Source organism: Rhineura floridana, chromosome 1, assembly GCF_030035675.1.
Source record: "Rhineura floridana isolate rRhiFlo1 chromosome 1, rRhiFlo1.hap2, whole genome shotgun sequence".
NCBI classification, from domain to species: domain Eukaryota; kingdom Metazoa; phylum Chordata; class Lepidosauria; order Squamata; family Rhineuridae; genus Rhineura; species Rhineura floridana.
Window position 1 is genome coordinate 38,047,949 of NC_084480.1, and position 23,054 is coordinate 38,071,002.

Consider the following 23,054-nt stretch of genomic DNA (forward strand, 5'->3'; position numbering starts at 1 on the left):
CCAGGCAACTTTCATTTCAGAAATGTATATCACGCTAGGGGAGGAAGATACAACTCAGCATGCCCACCGCCTACAAACATTTTCTTTTTCAGCATGCAAAGAAATAAACAAAGCAAAACAAAACCCTGATCAAAAGTAAGCCTGCTTGAGGGATTCCCATTGCAATTGGTTGGCCACTGTGAGAACAGGATGTTGGACTAGATGGGCCTTGGCCGGATCAAATAGGGCTCTTATGTGTATGCTCATTATTATTTCTTAAAAAATGATGATAGGTAATACTAAGGTGTTGAGAGCTGGCTAAGTGCTTTATTGACTGCATTTACAAATATAAAGTTGGCTCTGCATCAATTCTTTACCAATGATATTGTAATTATTTGTCTATATTTATCAGTTATTGCAACAGAGAAGCTGTCTGATCCAGCAACACTGGAAACGAGATAACCTCTGAATCGATGGTCTTGACATCTTAACATCACATGGCTTAAACCTGGAGGATAATACCCCACATGTCACTCAACTACAGCAAATGCAATTATTTCTGAATATTATTTATTTATTTATTTTATTTTAAAATATTTCTATCCTGCCCTTCTACCCTACAGTAGAGCACTCAGGGCAGCTACAATAAAATTGCACGCATATATAATAAAATACACAATAAAAACATAAAACATTACAGTACATTAAAATGCATAAAATACTATTAAAGTACATAAAATTCATTAGGCACATACATACATAAAATGCATTATGCATACACATACAAACATACATACATGTATATATGTGCATACACATATAAGAAAGTGGAAATAAAAGAATTTAAAAGATAAAAATAAAAGATAAAAAACTTGAAACTGTCAGGCTGACCCGTTAGTCCAACCAAAGGCTCTCCGGAACAAAATAGTTTTTACAAGTTTCTGGAAGACCATCAGGGAGGGAGCAAAGCAGGCTTCTTGGGGCAGGGAATTCCAAAGTCTGGGAGTCACAATTGAAAAGGCTCTCTCCCACGTGCTTGTCAATCTAACTTCTTTCATTCCAGGCACGCAGAGGAGACCAGAGGTAGATGATCTTAAATCCAGGCTAGGAACATATGGATGTAAGCGGTCCCTTAAGTACACTGGTCCAAGACCATTTAGGGCTTTAAAGGTCAAAACCAGCACTTTGAATTGGGCTTGGAAACAAATTAGGAGCCAGTGGAGTCGATAAAGAACAGGGTGATATGCTCCCTGCGCCATGCTCCAGTTAACATTCTGGCTGCTGCATTTTGGACCAACTGTAGTTTCCAAATCGTTTTCAAAGGCAGCCCCACATAGAGTGTGTTACAGTAATCAAGCCTCGATGTCACCAATGCATGTGTCACCGTGGCCAAATCAGTTGCTTCAAGGAACGGACGCAGCTGGTAGACCATTTTGAGATAGCCAAAAGCACCCCTGGCTACCGCAGCCACCTGATATTCAAGCAGCAGGGCAGGATCCAGAAGAACTCCCAGACTGCGGACCTGCTCTTCCAAGGGGAGTGCAACCCCATCCAGAACAGGTTGCAACCCTATCCCTGGGGCAGTTTTTCCTTGGCCAGCAACACTTCCATCTTGCCTGGATTAAGTTTCAGTTTGTTCACCCACATCCAGCCCTTCATAGCCTTGAGGCACCGGTCTAGGACGAGCAGTCCCACCTTGCCAACAGATGGAAGGGAGAGATAGAGTTGACTGTCATCAGCATATTGCTGACATTGCACTCCAAATCTCTGGATGACTTCTCCCAGTGGTTTCATACAAATGTTAAAGAGCATGGGAGACAGAATGAAACCCTGAGGTACCCCGTAGGCCAACAGCCAGGGGGTTGAGCAGTAGTCTCCCAGCACCACTTTCTGGGTCCTGTCCATTAGGTAGGAACAGAGCCACTGTAGAACAGTGCCTCCTAGGCCCATCCCAGCAAGATGGCTCAGAAGGATATCAATGGTATCAAAGGCCGCCAAGAGGTCCAGCAGCACCAACAGGGATGCACTCCCTCTTTCTGATGCCCGGCGTAGGTCATCAAGCAGGGTGACCAGGGCAGTCTCTGTCCCATGACCAGGCCTGAAGCCTGATTGAAAAGGGTCTAGATAATCCAATTTATCCAGGAAAACTTGGAGTTGAGCCGCCACCACCCTCAGAATATTCCATTCTCAGCATTCTCTAACTGCCACCTTGGCTGCAACACCCTTTGATTCACATCAGAGCAGCTGAAAAACGCAGAAGCAAAAAGTTTTGCTGTAAGAAATTAATCCTTGTTTTGTCAGCCATTGTAATATTTGCCACAGGGCCTTCAGAAAAGGTCAAGCTTGGTTGCAGAATAGTCCATAAATGATGGTAGCTGTGGACTTGGGTCAATCACTTTTGACCCCACGCTTGAAATGTTTGAAATAGGTTTTGTATATTTTGATTCTTCTCCTCCCTACTACCACAATGAACTGACTGGCCATAGAAACAAAGTTATGGAACTGAATGAAAGATCTTGGTACCTAAAAACACCCTTTCTATTTTTTCCTAGATGACATTTAATGCAATCACCAAAACATTAGGCCACTTTTGAGGAATGTACAGTACTGGCTAACTGCCCAGCATATTAATGCACATTTTGCTGGGCTTGTACAAGTTTCAACTACACAATCCTGACATAATAACCAAGAGAATGCTTCAGTCCACATGAACAATAAATGATTGTCCATGTTATAAAGGGACTGCCAAATGCTGCAGAATATATATATTTATATATATAATGAGCAGTTGTCAAGCTCAGATCATTTTATTATGTCTCCAGTATCTTTTCAGTATCTGGCCTGGAAGGGCGGGGTCCTGTCTTTCTCCAGCTACAAAAGCAGCAACTGCTGAAGGGGCCAGAGACCATCTACCTGTGTGAGTTTCTGCAAGACCTGCTCCCTGCATTTCTGGCTGATTTCCACCTGGCCTGGAAGGGCGGGGTCCTGTCTCTCTCCAGCTACAAAAGCAGCAACTGCTGAAGGGGCCAGAGACCGTGTGTGTGTGTATGTGCGCGTGAACCTGCTGCTCGGGATGTCTATAGACTACTGGGGTTTTGTTTTGTATCATATGTTATATTTTACTCTATGTTATATTTTAGTCTATGTATGCCGCCTAGAGTGGCCGTTAATTCGGCCAGATAGGCGGCCTAGAAATAAAATTTTATTATTATTATTATTATTATTCATTACAGCATTCACAACATCCCAGGCTGCTCACTGCTCTAGAACAGAAGTGTCCTCCATTCCATATTATACAGGTTCTGTCTTGTGCCAAAAAATAAAACAAAATGCACTGTCCTATTTGGAATTGGGACTTTCCTGAGAGTTTATGAATCAAAAGAGCCGTGGAAGCCAACTTCACTCTTAATCATATACAAGCGGGCTGTCAACTTGAGCTTCTTTATTTAGAAGCAAAATTCACCTAATTCAGTGGAACTGAAGGCTGGCTGACAATGCCATGACTTGCATGTGTGACTGAGATACCAGGGTCAAACACCAAAGACAGACCTTTTGTATCACCTCATTTCACTTAAATCAAATCAAAACAAAACAGGTTCTTCAATGGAACTGGTTCACACATTCAACTGTGAGGTATTAGGTGATGCACATGGATACGTAAAACTACTCTTAGTTTCACTGAGTTTAATGAAACTTTCAAGAAAATTGTTTGACTGAAGGGTCCGGGATTTGTTTAACCTTGGTGCAGAAACATGCAGCACAATGCGGTAGCAGAATGCATTTTAAAATGCTCCCTGAACTGAAAAAGCAGAAGAGTGGGATAGGAAATGTGCAAGTCCAAGGGCCTGATCCTGATCTCTCCTCAAGGATAATCAGGCCTCATGTTGCAATGACTAGGCTGAAAATAGGCAGAGTCTTTACAATTCCTGCTCATGGAAGTTCTCATCCTATAGGAGGATGTAGAGGTGTTTTTTTACATGAACTTGAATTAAGTGCTGTATCCAATGCTAGTTGTATTCAGAGCAGACTCATTGAAATTAACAGCCATGAGCTTAGACTCATTAATTTCAACAGGTCTACTCTGAGTAGGACTAGCACTGGGTACAACCCATACTCTGATATTAAAATTGAATGCAAACAACTGTCCTCCACCCCATTAATAGAGGGTTGAATTTAAAAAATGAGGTTCCCCATGGCCAACAGTGAGGGATGATGTGAGCAGAGCTTGGAAAAGTTACTTTTTTGAACAACTCCCATCAGCCCAATCCAGTGGCTATGCTGGCTGGGGCTGATGGAAGTTGTAGTTCAAAAGAGTAACCAAGCTCTGGATGTGAGCTGTAGTCCAACAACATCTGGTGGATCACATGTTCCCCACCCTGCTCTAGTGGCAGATGATTGAGAAAAACCTATCAAAAGGACAGGACTTCCATTAATAGTTGGCATATATATATTGGCACACATTGGCACCACATGGCCTGAACCTGGAGGACAGTACCACCACTACTTAGCTTCTGCAAATGAAGCCCCTCTGAGCATTCCATCCTCAAAGCTCTATAACTGCCACCTTGGTAACAGCATTTGTATGTTGGCAGCTGATGAAGGCGGAAGCCGAAATGTTTTGTTAATATAATAAAAACCTCTGTTTGGTTAATCACAATTATGTTTATATATATATATATATGATCACTCCCACCCCAAACTTAACAACTGATTACATTTTCTGTGTGTCTTGCAGTGCTGGTACAGCATGGTGGCTTCCAGTACAATCCTATGCATGTCGACTCATTGTGTTCAGTGGGTCTTCCTTCCAGGAAAGTGTGCACAGGATTCCAGCTACAAATCAAGAAATCTTTGTGGACGAACTGGTGAAAAGGCATGAGCATATTAGGTAGCCTTAGGATAACCGCTCTAAGTTTCAAACCCTTATCCGTAATGAGAGGGATAATAACAGTGCTTACCTTAGACTTGGGGCAGGAAACCTCAGGCCCAGGGGCCAAATGCAGCCCTCTGGGCTTCTCTGTTTGGCCCTTGGAACTCTCCCCAGGCCACAGACCTCACTGGCCCTGCTTCATACCCCAAGTGTTTTTGCGTGACCGGAATGTGCCTTGAACTCTGATAATGCCTCTTGCTTATCTGGATGGAGGACAGAGGGGAGTGTTTGTAGAAACTAGCCTACTGTACAAAGATAAAATTTACATTTGTTGCTCCACCCGCTTTTCCTTCTGGCCCCACCCATTACTAGCATTAGGCCTTTGGAAAGTTGCCCAGAAGGGAATATGGTTCCCTGGCTGAAAAAGGTTTCGCATCCCTGCCTTGCACGGTTGTATGGATTACAAGCAGAGCTTGGAAAAGTTACTTTTTTGAACTACAACTCCCATCAGCCCAATCCAGTGGCCATGCTGGCTGGGGCTGATGGGAGTTGTAGTTTTAAAAAAGTAACTTTTCCAAGCTCTGATTACAACCAGACAATGACTGTTACCTGCTTTGGAAGCCCTTCACAAATGGGAAGGATTATTCTTACTATTACATTTTATATTTAACTGGGATTCCTGCATCGAGCAGGGGGTTGGACTCGATGGCCTTAAAGGCCCCTTTCAACTCTACTATTCTATGATTCTATGACTTCAAGACATCTATTCTTCCTTAACCTTTTTTGTGGTGCCAAAATTGGTCCCCTCCCTACCAAGCTCTCATTTCAGCCAATGGTCGAACTACACATTGGGAGGCAAATGTACGTGGAGCAAGGTTGCTGAGGAAAGGGAGGGATTGCAAAGGGAAAATGACAGCCTTCCTTCTTCCCTTCAACTGACCGATCCTCTTCCACTTGGCAGATCAAGGGTTAATAAAGGGTTAAAGCTCCCATGTTCTTTATCAAACATATAGTTTTACCCTTTGACAACACAGCTACAGGAAAAGTAAAAAGACTAGAATCTGATTTGTACTGCGCCACCTTTGGAGTATTAAATGGCACAACTTTAACTGCATCACAAAATAAAATCAAGACCTCACTGAACCTATTTTAAATCTATAAAACAAAATGTAGTTTGTTTATACAGAGGTGAGTACCTTGAGCAGCCCTTCCAGTGTGGAGTACTTGCTTAGGCCAAGTCAAATGGTTACTACTCGGCTAAGGTACGTGAAGTGCCTCAAATGACTGAAACCAGCTCCAGTTAAGTGAAGTGTTTATCATTTATTTATTTATTTGATTTATATCCCGCCCTTCCTCCAAGCAGGAGCCTAGGGCGGCAAACAAAAGCACTAAAAACACTTTAACACATCATAAAAACAGACTTTAAAATATATTAAAACAAAACAACCATTACAACATATTAAAACAAAACATCTTTAAAATATTTTTAAAGCTTTAAAAATCTATTTAAAAAAAAAAAAGCTTTAAAAACATATTAAAAAGTAATTCCAACACAGACCCAGATTGGGATAAGGTTTCTACTTAAAAGGCTTGTTGAAAGAGGAAGGTCTTCAGTAGGTGCCGAAAAGATAACAGAGATGGTACCTGTCTAATATTTAAGGGGAGGGAATCCTGAAGGGTACATGCCACTACACTAAAGGTCCATTTCCTATGTTGTGCAGAATGAATGGACCTCCTCATAATAAGGTATCTGCAGGAGGCCCTCGCCTTCAGAGTGCAGTGATCAACTGGGTATATAAGGGTAAGACGATCTTTCAGGTATCCTGGTCCCAAACTGTATAGGACTTGGCAATACCCTGCCCCAGTGAGCAGTCTTGCCACTGCATTTTGCACCAGCTGCAGCTTCCGGACCAACCTCAAGAGTAGCTCCACATAGTGTGCATTACTGTAATCCAGCCTGGAGGTTATCAGTGCATGGACAACAGTGGTCAGGCTATCCCAGTCCAGAAATGGTTCAGCTGTCTTATCAGCTGAAGCTGGTGAAAGGCACTTCTAGCCACTGAGGTCATCTGGGCCTCTAGTGACAAAGATGGATCTAGGAGCACCCCCAGACTATGGACCTGCTCTTTCAGAGGGAGTACAACCCCATCCAAAGCAAGCAACTGACCAATTATCTGAACTCGGGAAGCACCAACCCACAGTGTCTTCATCTTGGTAGGATTGAGAGTCAGTTTATTGGCTCTTATCCAGCCCACCAAAGAGTCCAAGCAGCGGTCCAGGGCTTGCACAGCCTCTCCCGATTCAGATGTTACAGAGAAATACAGCTATCATGAGATGTGGTAGCATTTGTACCATCTGAAAAGCATGCTCTGTGCTAGCAGAGCAGAACTGGCAGGCAGGAAAGTCATTGAATCAGTTTACCAGAAATCTTTCCAGGTGTGAGGCACTTTTATGTGGCACTAAGCAGTGATTGCAACAATGACTGTATAGATCAGGAATGGAGAACCTGTTGGGCTACAGATATTGTTGTGCTTCAGTTCCCATCATCCCTAGCTATTGCCCATGCTGGCTGGGACTGATGAGAGTTGGCACCCAACAACACTGAGAGGGCTGCAGCTACCCCATCCCTGGTTTAGATTAACTGATAATTGCAGATGTTTTTCAGTCTGCAAGAACCTAGCATTTGAAGTTTGGTCTACAAAGACTCTGGAGGGACAGCCAATTAATTCCATTCTTTGTACTAACATAATCAAGGAATAAGGAACCAACTTCAGACTTGCTAAGGATCCAGTGTTTGTGATGACATTGATCTATATGCCATAACTTGGGCATCTACTTCTTGTCTTTGATGGTTATTGCAGGCCACAAAACAATTCTATATCATGTCAGCAAAACTGTGGACATATTTGTTTTTAAAAAATGCTCAGATGCCCTCCTTTGCTCACTTGTTTTGAGCAGTAACTCTAAGGCAGTGGTTCTCAAACTTTTTTGGTTCGCAGCTCACTGTAAAACATATAAAAATTTTCTGGCGCACTTTGTGTACAAAGTTAAAAATATATTAATAAATTTTAAACAATGAATAAATATAAACTATAGAAAATATTACTTACCCTATACAAATGTGTTTCTTCTCATTTTTAAAATATACTTTCATAATATTTGAGGCACACCTAGTCACCTCTTAGAGCGCACCAGTGTGCCTGGGTGCACCATTTGAGAATCACTGCTCTAAGGGTACATCTAAACTAGAAAATCGGTTTTAGAGCAATTTATCTACCATGGCTTTCTCCAAAACTGCAACTTAGTCAGGGTGCAGATAACTATTGTTAAACCCTAGCCCCACTCCCAGAAATACAATTCACTAGAGCGAAGGAATGACTCTTAACCCAGTGTAAGTTTCCAGTGCGGGTGAACCATTCTGACATGGAGGATTTGAGGGCACCACTTTTTCATAGGGGTTCAGCAAAGAAGCCGCAGAGTTTCAGCCTGTCTGCCTGAGTCCCAGAAAGCTAACAGTCAGGAAACAGCCAGTTCAAGCTTCCCAGAGTGAGAGGCAGCTCAAGCTAGAGCAGATTTAGGGATAACTGACAGTGGAGATGACGTTAAAAATCAGGTGCAGAGAAAGTGGCACACTTCTTTTCTGTAGAACTTGACTTCGGATGACTTGAGAGCCCAATTTAGAAACTGAATCTATGACCAAGGGTCTCAGGCAAAGTGGATGTATCTACTTCTGCTTTGAGATCTATCTGTTTCTTGGAACTTTCTTCAAGTTCTGCTATGCTAGCCTTCCTCAACCTAGTGTTTGGAACTACAACTCCATTAGCCTCAGCCAGCATGACTATTATATTTGGATTACAAGCAAGCTGTTTTTTGGCATGCGATGATCTGCAAGATTCCCGTGACACATCACCTTAATTTCTGCCAGTGGCTTCCATAGAGCATGTCAAAACAGTCTCTTTTTGTCCAGAAGAAAATGTAATAGCCTCAAGGGCAACTGGAGGAGCTGTCTGCTGAAGACTTCTCTTTTGCAAGAGTTGCCATGTTGCCAGGACCTCCTATTTTACACAGCTGAAGGCTATATTTTTATACAAACATGTGAGCTTTGTGTAGCATTGTGCCATGAATGGCACTGCAGAAGGTACCTTTCCCTGATATGATTAAAATTAGCTAAGTTCAAGTGGAACCAGCAACAAAAAGTTGCAGTGCAGAATGCTCCCATTCTGGGTTCCGGGGCCAGCCCTACCATTCGGCAGAGAGAAGCCACAGAGCAGCAGTAAGGTGCTGGAAGGCAGAGGTGTCTTGTGTCACATAACCTGCCTGGTGTTTCCTAAGCTCTCTGTGTCGCACAATCAGCATCTCCTTCTGCCCTCAGGTTAGGTGAGAGATGTTGTCCCATTGCCAATGTCAAAGTAAGATTCAACTGCCAACTCATTTGGTTTCTGTATGTGGAACGGTGCAAAAATCATGTCTTCTGCCTCAAGCAGCAAAACGTCTCAGGCCCGCCCTATTTCCAGGCAGGTAACTATGCCCTCTTCCGGGATATTCCATTTCATCCCTCCGCCCCCTGGATTTTCCATTTCTCCCATCCAGCAGCCAGTCAGCATTCCATGACATGGAACATGCTCAGTCCTCACTTGAACTGATTTCAGGTCCATCCTTTAGGGGATTTTTTTTTAAAGTTTTTTTTAAACTTCTGCAAGCCTTTGGTGCCTTTGAACCTGCTGATACCTCCCTCAGGTGCGTGGATGGTGCCATTATGACTTCAGAAGGATCACTAAAAGACTAGAATTCATTATTGATGATAATTGCATTGGGGGAGCAGTGCACAGAAATCAGTCAAATCTTTCATGCTATGGCAGTTTCTTCATGCTGTTCCTGTGAGACAAAGCAACTTTAAAAGCCAGCAAGCTGGAAAGCCACTGAATCTAACCCTGTTAGGGCATTATACTCACGAGTAAAACAAATGGGTGAGCAGGGCTGCACTGAGTAATCCTGCCCAACATTGTATCTGCCAAGAAGCCCCACCCCTTGGCATCCAAGTGTACAACATGAATGACTTCGGGGAGGGAACCTTTGCGCATACACTTGTATGTGTGAAGGCTTTCATGTCAACTGGAACCCCAATCATTTAGGGGGCTGGATCTTGTGGAAGCCTTCGCACATACAACTGTGCACATAAGAACATAGGAAGAGCCTACTGGATCAGGCCAGTGGCCCATATAGTCCCACATCCTGTTGTCACAGTGGCCCACCAGATGCCTATAGGAAGCCCACTAGCAGGACTTGAGTGCAACAGCACTCCCTTCCTGTGGTTCCCTGCAACTGGTATTCAGAAGCATACTGCCTCCATCTATGGATGCAATGTTTAGTCATCATGGCCAGTAGCCACTGATAGCCTTATTCTCCATGAAGACTCCCTCCCTGCAGATGTTCACACTGTGTGCATGGGCACCAGAGGGAGGGGCTAATCAGCACATATGACATCTGGGGCAGGGGGATTTGGCACAGACTTGCACCCCACTCAAGTGATATTGCTTGGACTACAACTCCCATCACCCATGACCACTGGGGCTGATGGGAGCTGGAATTGCAAGGAGGCCTACAAGTTCCCCATCCCTGGGCTAATGAAACCTCTCTAGATGCGAGGCAGCTTCATGTGGCACAGAGGTCCCAGTTTCAATCCCCAGCATCTTCAGGTACAGCTGGAACAGACCCTGTCTAAAACCCTGGAGAGCAACTGTCAGCCAATGCACAAAATACTGAACCAGATAGACTCTGTATAAAGTAGCTCCCTGTTTCTATGTTCCAGGATAGAACAGGCAGAGAGACCAGTTATCCATCTCTATTTTTAACCACTGTATTAATTTAATAGATGTGACCAAAGATCCTTGATTGTGCTGTGCCTCCTGAAAGTCCATGGATGCCCAATTCACATCAAAAAGGCTAAATGGACACATCAAAATTGCCACATCAAAAAGGCTAAATGGACAGACTGTTGATCATCTGTAGAGTTAAGGAAGATGGCAGCCCTATGGAAAATATAGGGCTACCAAGCCAGTGGAGCTGCGTATTAGGCTAGAGGCTGTACTTGCAGCCACAACTAATATTTCTACTTGGCCATCGTACATTGTACCATACCATTAGAGTTTGAGACAAGTTGCAGAACAGCATGTCGAACAGATCTACTCTATAGATGGGGAACCTATGGCCCTCAACATGTTGTTGGACTCCAACTCCCATTATCCTTGGCCATTGGCCAAGCTGGCTGGGCGTGATGGGAGTTGGAGTCCAACAACATCTAGAGGGCTACAGATTCCCATCCCTGATTTGCTCATACACTTGCTTGGCTTGGTTTACTGAAAATAATAGTCTCATTTATTTGTTTATTTATTGCATTTGTATACCGCGCCACAGCAGAAGCTCTCTGGGCGGTTTACAACAATTAAGTCTTGGAGTTCTAGAGAGAGGACTATTGGTGCTACTTTGAATCCTTCTGCTATGACTAGATAATATGAAGCATTTTTCAAAGGGGGAAATGGAAAAACAAGGGCATGCTCACTACACAAAGGACAGTTTGGAGCATCATATAGTCTTGTTTGTTGTTCTATAACTTTGTAGCAATTAGTAGGGAGGGAACAGAGGAAATAAAAGCTGCCACCCATCAGGATGTCCTCCAAATAACCCGACTGTGGAATATTGTCACTGGCAGAGTGAAACTTTAGCAAAAAACCTGTGATCTGTGCAGGCCTAATTTTTCATGTTAATCTTGGGGACTTTTGGTTCATCTTCATTCCTAATATTTAAATGGCCATTTAATCATAAAATGGAATAAGTCCTTTCTTTATAACTCTTCCCCTCCCCTTTTTACATGACAATGCAATTGTTCATGTGGTTATGGTGCACACCATCCTCAAAGACAACCACTTGATGTTAGAGATAAGGAAGCAGGGTTTTAAGGATTCCACACTTCAGTCAGATATTTAATCTGTGCTAGTGGCTAGCATATTTCTGAGTCAACTCAGTGGGTTCACTGCATTTCCTTGTCCTATTGCCTCAAGATATCAGCCTTGAGGCTGAAAACACTGAGATAGTACCACAGATTTCAGCTGATAAAATGTTGAGAAAGGGCCAGCTGGAAATGGTTTGCTTTACACGACAGGTAGGCCCCCGACCCACGTCATAAAACAAACCACAACAGAAATCAACCTGCTCCTTCCATGAGTCAGGAATAAACTTGAGAAATCCTCTCACTGCTCTTCTCAAAAGCAAATTTTAGTTCTTTCACAATAACAGTTTAAGTAGCCTGACTTCTTTTCTGGAAAAAAGCATACCCTCACAGGATTCCTTCCTGGTTTCTGAGAAAGGGCTGGAACTTTTAGATAAGCATGCGTCAGATATGAAGTTATGGTTCTCACATGCTGCCTACTTGAGGCAAAGCTTGTGTAGTACTTTTTCACAGGCCCAATGTGACTCATAAATCAGTTGCCCTTGCACAACCTCTAATTCTGTCTGGATCAATCACTGATTTCCATGAAATATCACACAAGGGCTTTATTACTTTAGGTAAGAGTTTACTTAAGGATTTTGCCATACACATCCTTGAAGAAGACTGAGGCTACTGGGGAAAAAATACACTACAGCTTCACACTTGTGTGTTATGGGGACTTAAGAAAACAGAATTTTAGGGGATACAGTATTGTGAGTCACTGTTGTCTGAGAAACCACTATTAAAAATGTGAAGAAGGAATTTTTGTACAGTCTTCTTTATCCCTGCATAAGGAGCTGCTCTTGCAGAAGTGTCTTCTACAAAATTATTAAAAACACAAGACATTCTTGGGTCAATGTCCTAACATGATACAGCTGCAGATAAGCAATTTCAAGGAAACTGAATCTACAGTTTTGCCATCAGTTCATCATAACTCTGAATATAGAAGACAAAGAAAGGCAACAAAGGGCAGGTAGTGGGGTGCACAATACCCATATTCTTATCTCAAGTTTCCAAGATGGGCTCATTCTCTCTTGAACTGACCTGGCTGAATCTGAAGCTTTGCCTTGCTATCAGCTAGCTCTGCTCTTGCCAGCTTCCCCTCTTTGAGGTGCATTTGCCTTCAGCCTAACTATCACCTTCCCTACATACCAGCACTCAGAGAAGGGAGGTAGCTCACTAGAGAATAGGTTCTGCATGCAGAAGGTCCCAGGTTCAATCCTCGGCATCTTCAGGTAGGTCTGAAATCCTGGAGAGCTACTGCCACTCTATAGGCTGACCTTTCTCTCCTGATCTGGTGCGCTCCAGATATTTTGAGTTACAGCTGCCAACATTCATGATCATGGACCATATTGGATGGGGCTGATAGGAATTCCAGTCCAAAACATCTGGAGGGCACCATTTTGGGTAAGGCTGATGTAGACAAGACTGAGCTAGATGTGCCAATGGTCTGACTCAGTATAAGGCAGCTTCCTATCTCCACAGGTTGCTTTCTTTCATCCCCCATACGAAGCTGCCTTATCACAAGTTAGACCTTTGGTCCACCTATGTACTCTGACAGCAGAAGCACTTCTTGGCCCAGTTTCCTGAGATCCTTAAGTGCCATGGATTGAATCTGGGACATGATGCATACAAATTATGTGCGCCAGCAGTGAGCTACAGTTGGGCCCCTCAAACTGAGATTTGGTTTGTACGGCTTCCAGTCACTGCAGAAAATATCTCAGTTGGTGAACAACCTTTTGACTATCTTAATTGCAAGACTCCTTACCTCTTGGCAAGCTGCTCCTGAAGGACCCCAGCACTATCAACATTGGCCTCCACCAAACCAGTACTTAGCCAGTATCTGTGTTGGGGGCTGACAGCCGGGGAACATTGCTATGAGAAACAGAAGCTGTTTGGCACTTACACATCTTAGGAGTTAAATGGCTACACTTGCTTAGAAGAGCCTCAAGGAAATAAAGCAAGGTCACTGAAAGGTGATTTAAGTGGACTTCTCTTTGACAGCAGTGAAATATATGACTCTGTTTGATCAATTGTTAAATACACGATCACACCCTCTTTCCAGTTTGAGATCATTTTTTTCCATACAGAATAGAATTAAAACTTGGTATATGATATCCTTTTTCCTTATATACTGAGGTACTGTGAATTCATGGAAATGTTCTGCACTACCAGTGTAAGAAATAATCTAGACAATTTATTTCCTGTATAATAACTGTTTTTGCCACTGCATAAGGTAAATACAATTGTTAGTCTATGTATAAAAGGCCATTTTTGCGTGTGCCAGAATTAAACTACAATACCTTTATAAATTATATGCAAGGTCAGGAAACAGCACATTTTATATAGGCCAGCTTGTAAAATAAATGAGAAAGTTGTCAGATTAATTACTGTCTCTAAATTTCTTACAATTTGCAAAGGGTCTCTCAGTAAATTTATACCGAGTGCACGGTAAGAGTTAAACACAAGTGTGTTCACCCTAGAAAACCATACAATGGTGCTGTCAGGGCTGGACTTTAGGGCAGAAATCCAGACTGCCACTCAGCAGAATGAACAGGAGTGCCCCCAAACACAGGAGGACTCACTTGCCATATTTTGAGGACAGTGTAGTAATATACATTACGATTTAAGAGAGGAGGTGGTCCTTATGAACATTAAGCCCAGAGTCCAACAATTACCAGACTTCACCACTGCAGTCATAGCATGCGGTGGCAGTGGCAGTGGCAGGGGAGGGGGAATACATGAAGAGATAAGCTTTTACTGTAGCTGATTACCTGTCTACACAAGTATTTGTTTAAAATAATATCAGTTATTATTCATTTATTAAATTTGTATCCCACTCTTCCTTCCAAAGGAGCCCAGGGCGTCAAACATCAAAATGTTAAAACAATACAAAATAAAGTAAAACATATTTTAAAACAATGAAAAAAGAGTTAAAACACAAACACATACCCTCACAGTTACTAATTTCAGGATTGCCCACGGCCTGGATCTATCAGTCATTAAATATAGCTCAAGGGGAATGAACTGGCTAAACACACACCACCACCACAACCTATTAGTTAAAATATTTAGAGTGCTACTCTACCCTCAATTATGGATGAAAATATTGACGTCAGTAGCATTTTGTGCAACTATTTTATTTTTAAAGTGCATGTCCAACCTTTTCTATAAATCCGAGGCAGCTAAAAAATATAAAGTCTTTCTCCCATACAAATACAGTGAATGCTAAAATGTAACTGATGTTTTGTTGTTTGCAATTTTTATACACATTCCAAACTAAAACCACTACCAGTTGACATTGGCCCTTTCTTTCTTTCCTAAAAGAACTGAAAATTAGTATTTAGGAAAATAATTTCAAACCCTTAAGATACAAACCTGGCTATTTTTAACCAGAATATTTACTTAAGTTAAAAACATTAAGTGCACAAGTAGACTCCATTTCCCCCCCACTATGAAACATTGGAAATCAATGAGTGATTATAAAGTAAACTCTCTTGACCTCTTTGACATAAAAGTAATGGAATTCACTCCAGCTTTTATCTTAACAGACTTTGTGTGCAATGTACTGAACACTGTTCTGTGAACCATTATTACGTTTCAGTAGGGATTATACCTGAGCAGTGGTTGGTAGCTCATGCCCTTTGTGTCCTGTTGGAATACAGAGATGATGGAGGTCTGTTCCAAACTCCACTTGGATATAAGAGTGAATAAAGTTTTTTGGTTTATATGTTTAGATTCTGGAGATATTTTAACTCTTTGTTCCAATACTGCAGCCAATTGGCAGAAAAGGTATGAAACACAGATACCAATGCTAGTTGGCTAAAGAATTGCAATAAAACTAGGATTGGTTCAACCAGTAGCACTTTGGGAGAGTTGTCCCTTCATCTATATCCCTGGGAATAGTGGCTGCATTCACATGCAACAAAAAGCCAAACTTTCTAGCTTATTGTGGTTTATCAGAAATGAGCAGGATGTCAGTGTATACTATCACTTCTCTCCTCTCCAGGTGCAAGCAGGTTAAACAAACCAGGAAGTCTTGGTGTCATGTTATATCTGAACCAGGGAGCACGGTTTGTTGCTCCCTAAGAAGCTACCACCTGTAAACACAAAACAAAACCATGGTTTCAGGTTGGCTAGTAATATGGCTTGTTAGAGAACAACAAACCCTAGTCCCTGGTTAGCCAGCTTTACTACACTTTGTGGGAAACAGGGAAAGAACCAAGTATGAGGATGCCATTTTCAGTGGAAACTCTGTGTTCCTTCACCCCCTAACACAAACCCTGCTCCTTGTTGGCCTTATACAAAGGCAGTCACATATGTTCATATATTATCATTCTAAAAATAACTTCATATGAAATTACTGTCACAGAATGAACATTTAATACATTTGGGTTATAATACTATTTAATTTATTTGGACTTGCTTCTGAATAAACATACATCTGATTGTGCTCTAAGACTCCAGTCCTAAACACTGTTACCAGGGAGTAAGCTCTTAGTAAATCAGAACTTCTGAGTAAACTTGCTTTGGATTTCACTGGAAGGTTACAATAAACTTGCTGGCTTAGTCCATTTGAAATCAAGGAGACTTGCTTCAGAGTAAACACACATAGGATGGTAAATGTTCCGGTTTCACCAGCCACTGAATTCAGCCCTCAAAGATATCTACTAAATGTAAAACAGCAGATGCACAAAGCAAGACTGACAGAGTGCCTTTTACAAATACTGATCTAGTAGGCCACTGTGGTTTCATTCAACATCCTCTGTTTTCTGATTATTTCTGGCAGCTTATTAGCAATGATTCACGTTTGGCGAACTATCTTATATGATATCATTTCAAACCATTCTCTATCTAGTGTTCCCATGTGGTGGTAACCTTGGCTACAAACAGCAAAACATTTATTTTATCACCACTTTCCACCTCCCAGCAATATGGAAAACCCTCTATACTGTAGGATATTATGTAATACAAGTAGGACCTGCAACAAAGCATTGCAGTGTGGACAGCTCCTGTCCTGAGCACTGTTCCAGTCAGCCAGCCATGCCCTCCTCCACAATACTGCATCTTGTTCTTTCTTCAACCCATTTTCTGCCTCCTCCACCACCACCACCAGCAGTCAGTCAGCATTCTGTGGCCACTGTACTCATGGCTAGGGTCTATTTCCCCTCTTTTATTGTTTTCCCCTGAAGATTTTTCATACTTCTATAAACCTTGGGTTCCCCCAAGCCTGCTGATACCTCCTTGTTTGCAAATCAGGAGTAGAGAACCTCAGAGCCAGGGGCCAAATTGGCCATGCTAGCCTCTATATCTGGCCCTAAGGAATTTCCCCAGGCCACAACCCTCACAGGCCTTGCTCTGCATCCTCCTCAAGTGCTTTTGCTGGGTTTAAATGTGTCCTTGAACTGTGATTATGCTCTTACGTGCCTGGATATAGGGAGAGGTAGGTAGGTAGGTATGCATGTGTACAAACATTTGACTTTTGTGTGGCTGGAATGTAATCTACTGTACAAAGGTAAGAGCCACATTCACTGCTTCTTCTGCTTTGCCTCTGGGATGCATCCCATAGAAGGTTGGCCACAAGGGTCTGAAAGATGTTCCTCATCTCTTTGGAAGATGATGCCATTTTGAGCACATGAGGACAAGAACTCAAAAGAACTGAGTTTGCTGTTAGTATATATGATGACTAAAATGGTTATGTTTTCTTGTCCTTTCTTTACAAATGTAAAACAGCAAAACAACATATGATGCAGTCCCATAAACACTATCAGCTCAACATGACCTGCTTTCTCAGCACCAATAAAATGTGCTTTACATTTGTGCAGGGAGAGACACCTCCTAAGTAGGAACCAGCACATGACTAGGTTGAAGATGGCCAACTGGTGAGAGATAAGAGAGTTGAACAGGTCAGAAGGAGTGCATGAGAGAGATGCAATGCCTGCAAGGTCGGAGGCAGCCCGCTATAGAAAGAGGAGGGGCAGAGAGGGTTGCTGCAGGATAAGATGCACTTCTGTGTTCGTTCTTGAACCGACTACGGTAGCCATCCGTCTTGCTTTACAGAGGTTGGCCCTCTATTTGAAAGAGTCCTCTGTTTCAAAGACTGTCTGATCCCAGTCTGGTTTAAAGAGAAACATAAGAAGGGAGAGCAGGGGGGGCCTTGACGTTGACCATCAGCAACCAGCACCTGCATGGCAGACTGAGCAGGCACACAGGCCACTTGGTGATTATCTTCTCCGCAGTGGTAAAATGTATTATACTTTGATGCAAATGCTACGCGTCTTCTTTTCTGGCAATGCCAAAATGGCTACCCTTCTCCAGGCAGCTACAATGCTCATTATACAGAACTGTTCAGTGTTGCCAGTAAAATCCTATCCCAACTATTAGATAGGAGGATTGGGGTACAGTTGTAACATTTGAGTGTGGTTTACATACACAGGAGTACTAAGGGCACATGAGAAAAACTTACGATTTGAGACGTGCACTTTTCTAATGAATGCTTTGTTTACGTCAGGAGTGTACTTCCTTTCACGTGGCATAAATAATGGTTTCTTAGTATTCATTGCTTAATCTCTAAACCCTTTCATTAATCCTGGGGTGTTGGTGTTAGTTTGTCTTTCCTTCTGCTTAACAAACAAATGTATCTGCCCAACTAGGAGAGCATGTCAGTTAGGGAATCTGCACATGGAAGTGAACAGAACACATAAAAACTTTCCCCTAATCTGAAGAGTTATAAGGTCTGACTACTGGCCTCTCTAGCATGGCGTTCAGCCTGTTTTATAAACATACACAAAGCCAACCAACAGGAAACTTAGTGAGCCACTGTGGGCGAGCAAAATGCTTTGAACTATGGGCAATACGCACACCCAAATTACATACTGAGATGCTCACAATATTTGAGCTGTTCCACAATGCAGAAGCCAATTATTCTTGGCATGAACTCCCAGTGTGCTTTCCAGCTTGCCATCAGTCACATGTGGAACTGTGCCACATCAAATGAACCAAGTCATAAATTCCATAAATCTCTTGCAGATGAAAGTCAAGCATGTGGGGGCGGGGGGAAGGGCTTGTGGTGAACAGAACATTTAGAATAAACAGGCCGCCATTCATCTGCTTAGAGGTGTTATCACTGCAACAAGAAATAATAACAAGAAAGATTGGCTGCTGACCCATCGTGTAGTGGCAAATTCAGAAGTGCAGGGTCCCTTCATGATAGTCATGCCATGCCCCCTTTTTGACTTTCCCTCATCTCCCTTGCTCTCCCTGTCATCTACCTGTGTGAGTTTCTGCAAGACCTGCTCCCTGCATTTCTGGCTGATTTCCACCTGGCCTGGAAGGGCGGGGCCCTGTCTCTCTCCAGCTACAAAAGCAGCAGCTGCTGAAGGGGCCAGAGACCATCTACCTGTGTGAGTTTCTGCAAGACCTGCTCCCTGCATTTCTGGCTGATTTCCACCTGGCCTGGAAGGGCGGGGCCCTGTCTCTCTCCAGCTACAAAAGCAGCAACTGCTGAAGGGGTCAGAGACCATCTACCTGTGTGAGTTTCTGCAAGACCTGCTCCCTGCATTTCTGGCTGATTTCCACCTGGCCTGGAAGGGCGGGGCCCTGTCTCTCTCCAGCTACAAAAGCAGCAACTGCTGAAGGGGCCAGAGACCATCTACCTGTGTGAGTTTCTGCAAGACCTGCTCCCTGCATTTCTGGCTGATTTCCACCTGGCCTGGAAGGGTGGGGCCCTGTCTCTCTCCAGCTACAAAAGCAGCAACTGCTGAAGGGGCCAGAGACCATCTACCTGTGTGAGTTTCTGCAAGACCTGCTCCCTGCATTTCTGGCTGATTTCCACCTGGCCTGGAAGGGTGGGGCCCTGTCTCTCTCCAGCTACAAAAGCAGCAACTGCTGAAGGGGCCAGAGACCATCTACCTGTGTGAGTTTCTACAAGACCTGCTCCCTGCATTTCTGGCTGATTTCCACCTGGCCTGGAAGGGTGGGGCCCTGTCTCTCTCCAGCTACAAAAGCAGCAACTGCTGAAGGGGCCAGAGACCATCTACCTGTGTGAGTTTCTGCAAGACCTGCTCCCTGCATTTCTGGCTGATTTCCACCTGGCCTGGAAGGGCGGGGCCCTGTCTCTCTCCAGCTACAAAAGCAGCAACTGCTGAAGGGGCCAGAGACCATCTACCTGTGTGAGTTTCTGCAAGACCTGCTCCCTGCATTTCTGGCTGATTTCCACCTGGCCTGGAAGGGTGGGGCCCTGTCTCTCTCCAGCTACAAAAGCAGCAACTGCTGAAGGGGCCAGAGACCGTGTATGTGTGCGTGAACCTGCTGCTCGGGATGTCTATAGACTACTGGGGTTTTGTTTAGTATTATATGTTATATTTTACTCTATGTTATATTTTAGTCTATGTATGCCGCCTAGAGTGGCCGTTAATTCGGCCAGATAGGCGGCCTAGAAATAAAATTTTATTATTATTATTATTATTATCTCACAAGCCAATTATCATGAAAGGAAAAGCTGTGTGTTAGCTACTGAGAAGAGTCTTCTGAGTGGCTGGCTGACCACATTCTGATTTGCTCCAATCAGCATGAAAGGACAAGGACTCTTCTCAGTGGTTAATATGCTTCCTTTTCATGCTGATTGGCTTTGGCTCATACACAGGGATCTGGATGGGACCCTGCTCCCAAAAAAGTAACAGGTCTATGACCCCCTGTGTTCCTAGACGACTACACGCCTGCTGCTGACCTTCACCAGTGCAGAAGGCTCAAGATTGGTTTCAGTAAGTGACAGACCAGGACTGTTGTAAAGAAATAATGTTGCATTAGGAAATACAAATTAACACAGGAAAAAACAAGTTGGGCATATCTTACTTCTTCACAGTGTCTGGGGCATACCAAGTATTCTTTTCTGCTGGGATTCTTTTTTTGGGGGGGGGAAATCATTTATGGTATACGACCAAAAATAGTGGCATCCGAACAGTGTAGACCTCAAGTTCTTGGTGTCACTGGGAAGAAGCTTTGACCCCCATCCCAGGAAGCCAAGGAAGTGGCAGCATCTTCCAGTAGCAATGTTGGCACCACAAGCAAGGCAAATGTAATGCCCTCTACAAGCAGTTGCTCTCGATGACTGTTCAGTGAGCTCAGCCACTGGCAGGATAACAGTGGTGAAATTCCTGGTGGGGATGGGCTCTTGCTAAATTTCCATTCACATCCCCACCTGTTGCGCTGCAGCCAACTCAGAAGGGACAGGAAGGGGGGAGGCATGAGTTTCAGGCACCTCCGCAGCCAGAAGAAGCAGAGTTGGGGATTGTTGTGTCTGAGCAGGATCGTGCGGGAGGGGGGCAGCCTGCTCTCCAGCCAGTTCCCACAAGTAACACCCTTTGCGAGGAGCCGAGCGCACCGCCCCCAGTTGATGCAGAGGACTTGTGGGGGGAAGCTTCAGAGTCAGTGCCAGCTCCTCCTTTACCAAGCAGTTCCCAGGAGGATTCCAGTGTGGCAGCACCCCCTGACCTCGAGCCCGTTGCTCGGGAGCAGGTGTCTTCAGATGAGCTGTTGGATGCGCGTCCCCTGTCTCCTCGTTCCCGTCGCCGCGAGAAACGGACAGGGCAAAGACAGGAATTACGAAGGAGTCAGAGATTACGTTCGAAAACATTTCCTATATAAGCCTGCCGCTCCCAGTGGGGGGGTCGTTGAATCAACTTCCTTCACACGCTGCAGAGCATGTCTAGAGTATAGTTAGAGAATCTAGTGAGTTAGCGTAGGGTTTCCTATGAAGCGCAATCCCTTTGATGTATCCATTACTCTAATAAAACGAGATTTACTTGCACACACACTCCAGCCTCATTCTTTCATCTCTGGATGGGACACCACCATTTAGTGGGCTTTATGCTAGCACTGCAATATTTGCACAAATGTGGTTATGCCACAACAGCTAGAAATGCCACCAAATTAACCACCACCACCACCACCACCTGGCTCTTTCCTCATTAGTATAGCAGCCAGTATCTCTGCTTGTCACATGGGAGATGGGGGATTCCACTGCAGAGCCCATTTCTTTCGAGAGCAAGTGTCACATCCTAGCCAGGGGAGTCCTCATCAGAGGAAGACCAGGAGGCTCTGGTCTTGGACCCAGCCCTGTCTCCGGCTCCTTCTGAGGGTGAAGGGCCAGGGTCCTATGATGAGGTCCAGGATGGGCTGTCTGCACCCAGGGCAAGTTCAGCCTCTGACATCGAGACTGAACTGCCCCCGAGCCCAATGGAGAGGTGTTGCTTCCAATGCCAGATGGAGACCCAGTAAAATCTGGAGGAGTGCCCAACTACAGGCCTAGAGACTAAAGGATTCCTTGGGAGTAAAGGCCTGGCTGCAGGTGATCAATGGGAGCCAGCTGAGGTTTCGGGTGTGGTTCAGCATCTCAGGCATAACAACCCATCTATACTCTAGTTCTGTACCTGACCTGTCTAAAGATTGCCTGTGGATCCTGGCCCTGTCTCTTGCCTTGCCCCTTAATTGTATTACTTATAGACTGATTGGCTTCTGACCTTGATTATTGCCTGACTCCCTTGGCTTTAAGGTAGACTCTGGACTCTGACTCTGGACTGATCCTGGATGTTGCCCTTGCTTGTGTTTCTGCTGCAGCGTCTGCCTCCTTCTTAAGGAGCCCAGTGAGAACACGAGAGAGAGCATAGCTCAGTAGCAGAACCATGCGATAGCTGACCAGAGTGAGACCCTGTCAGCATATTACACCTCTGCTCAGAGATCTGCAATGGCTGCCAATTTGTTACCAGGTAAAATTCAAGGTGTTAGTATTGGTATATAAAGCCCTTAACAGGTTAGGACCAACCTGCTTGAGGGATCGCTTCACCCTATGTATGCCTACTTGACCACTTTGATCTGCAGAACTGGAACTTTTATAAATGTCACACAATGTCTGTTCTGCACTTGTAAGAAACTAATCTCCCAGTGTGGCAGCACCTAAAATCTGGAACTCTCTGCTTATTGATATTAGACAGGTCTTCATTGTATTGTTTCTGTCATCTGCTAAAAATCTTTTAGTTTAGGCAAGCGTACTCCAATATGTAAGATCCTCCATGGCGCAGAGTGGTAAGTGGCGGTAACGCAGCCGAAGCTCTGCTCATGGCTGGAGTTCGATTCCAACGGAAGGAAGAAGTCGAATCTCCGGTAAAAGGGGTCGAGGTCCACTCAGCCTTCCATCTATCCGTGGTCGGTAAAATGAGTACC

The 23,054-nt window shown here is 43.9% G+C and overlaps 1 protein-coding gene across 19 annotated transcripts in view; it reads right to left on the bottom strand.

The window, feature by feature from the left end:
• PDE4D (phosphodiesterase 4D) overlaps positions 1-23,054 on the bottom strand; it is a 1,048,840-nt gene that overhangs the window by 102,467 nt on the left and 923,319 nt on the right. Inside the window, exon 8 of one of the 19 annotated variants that reach the window (XM_061618590.1) lies at positions 4,668-4,812. The exons of 16 other annotated variants lie outside the window; for them this stretch is intronic. In XM_061618590.1, the coding sequence (XP_061474574.1) occupies positions 4,748-4,812 (65 nt within the window). In that variant the 3' untranslated portion in view covers positions 4,668-4,747. Of the gene's footprint in view, positions 1-4,667; positions 4,813-5,030; positions 5,113-21,249; positions 21,541-23,054 lie in introns of those variants that run through there. 2 more of the 19 variants (XM_061618579.1, XM_061618610.1) reach the window with 2 other exon arrangements.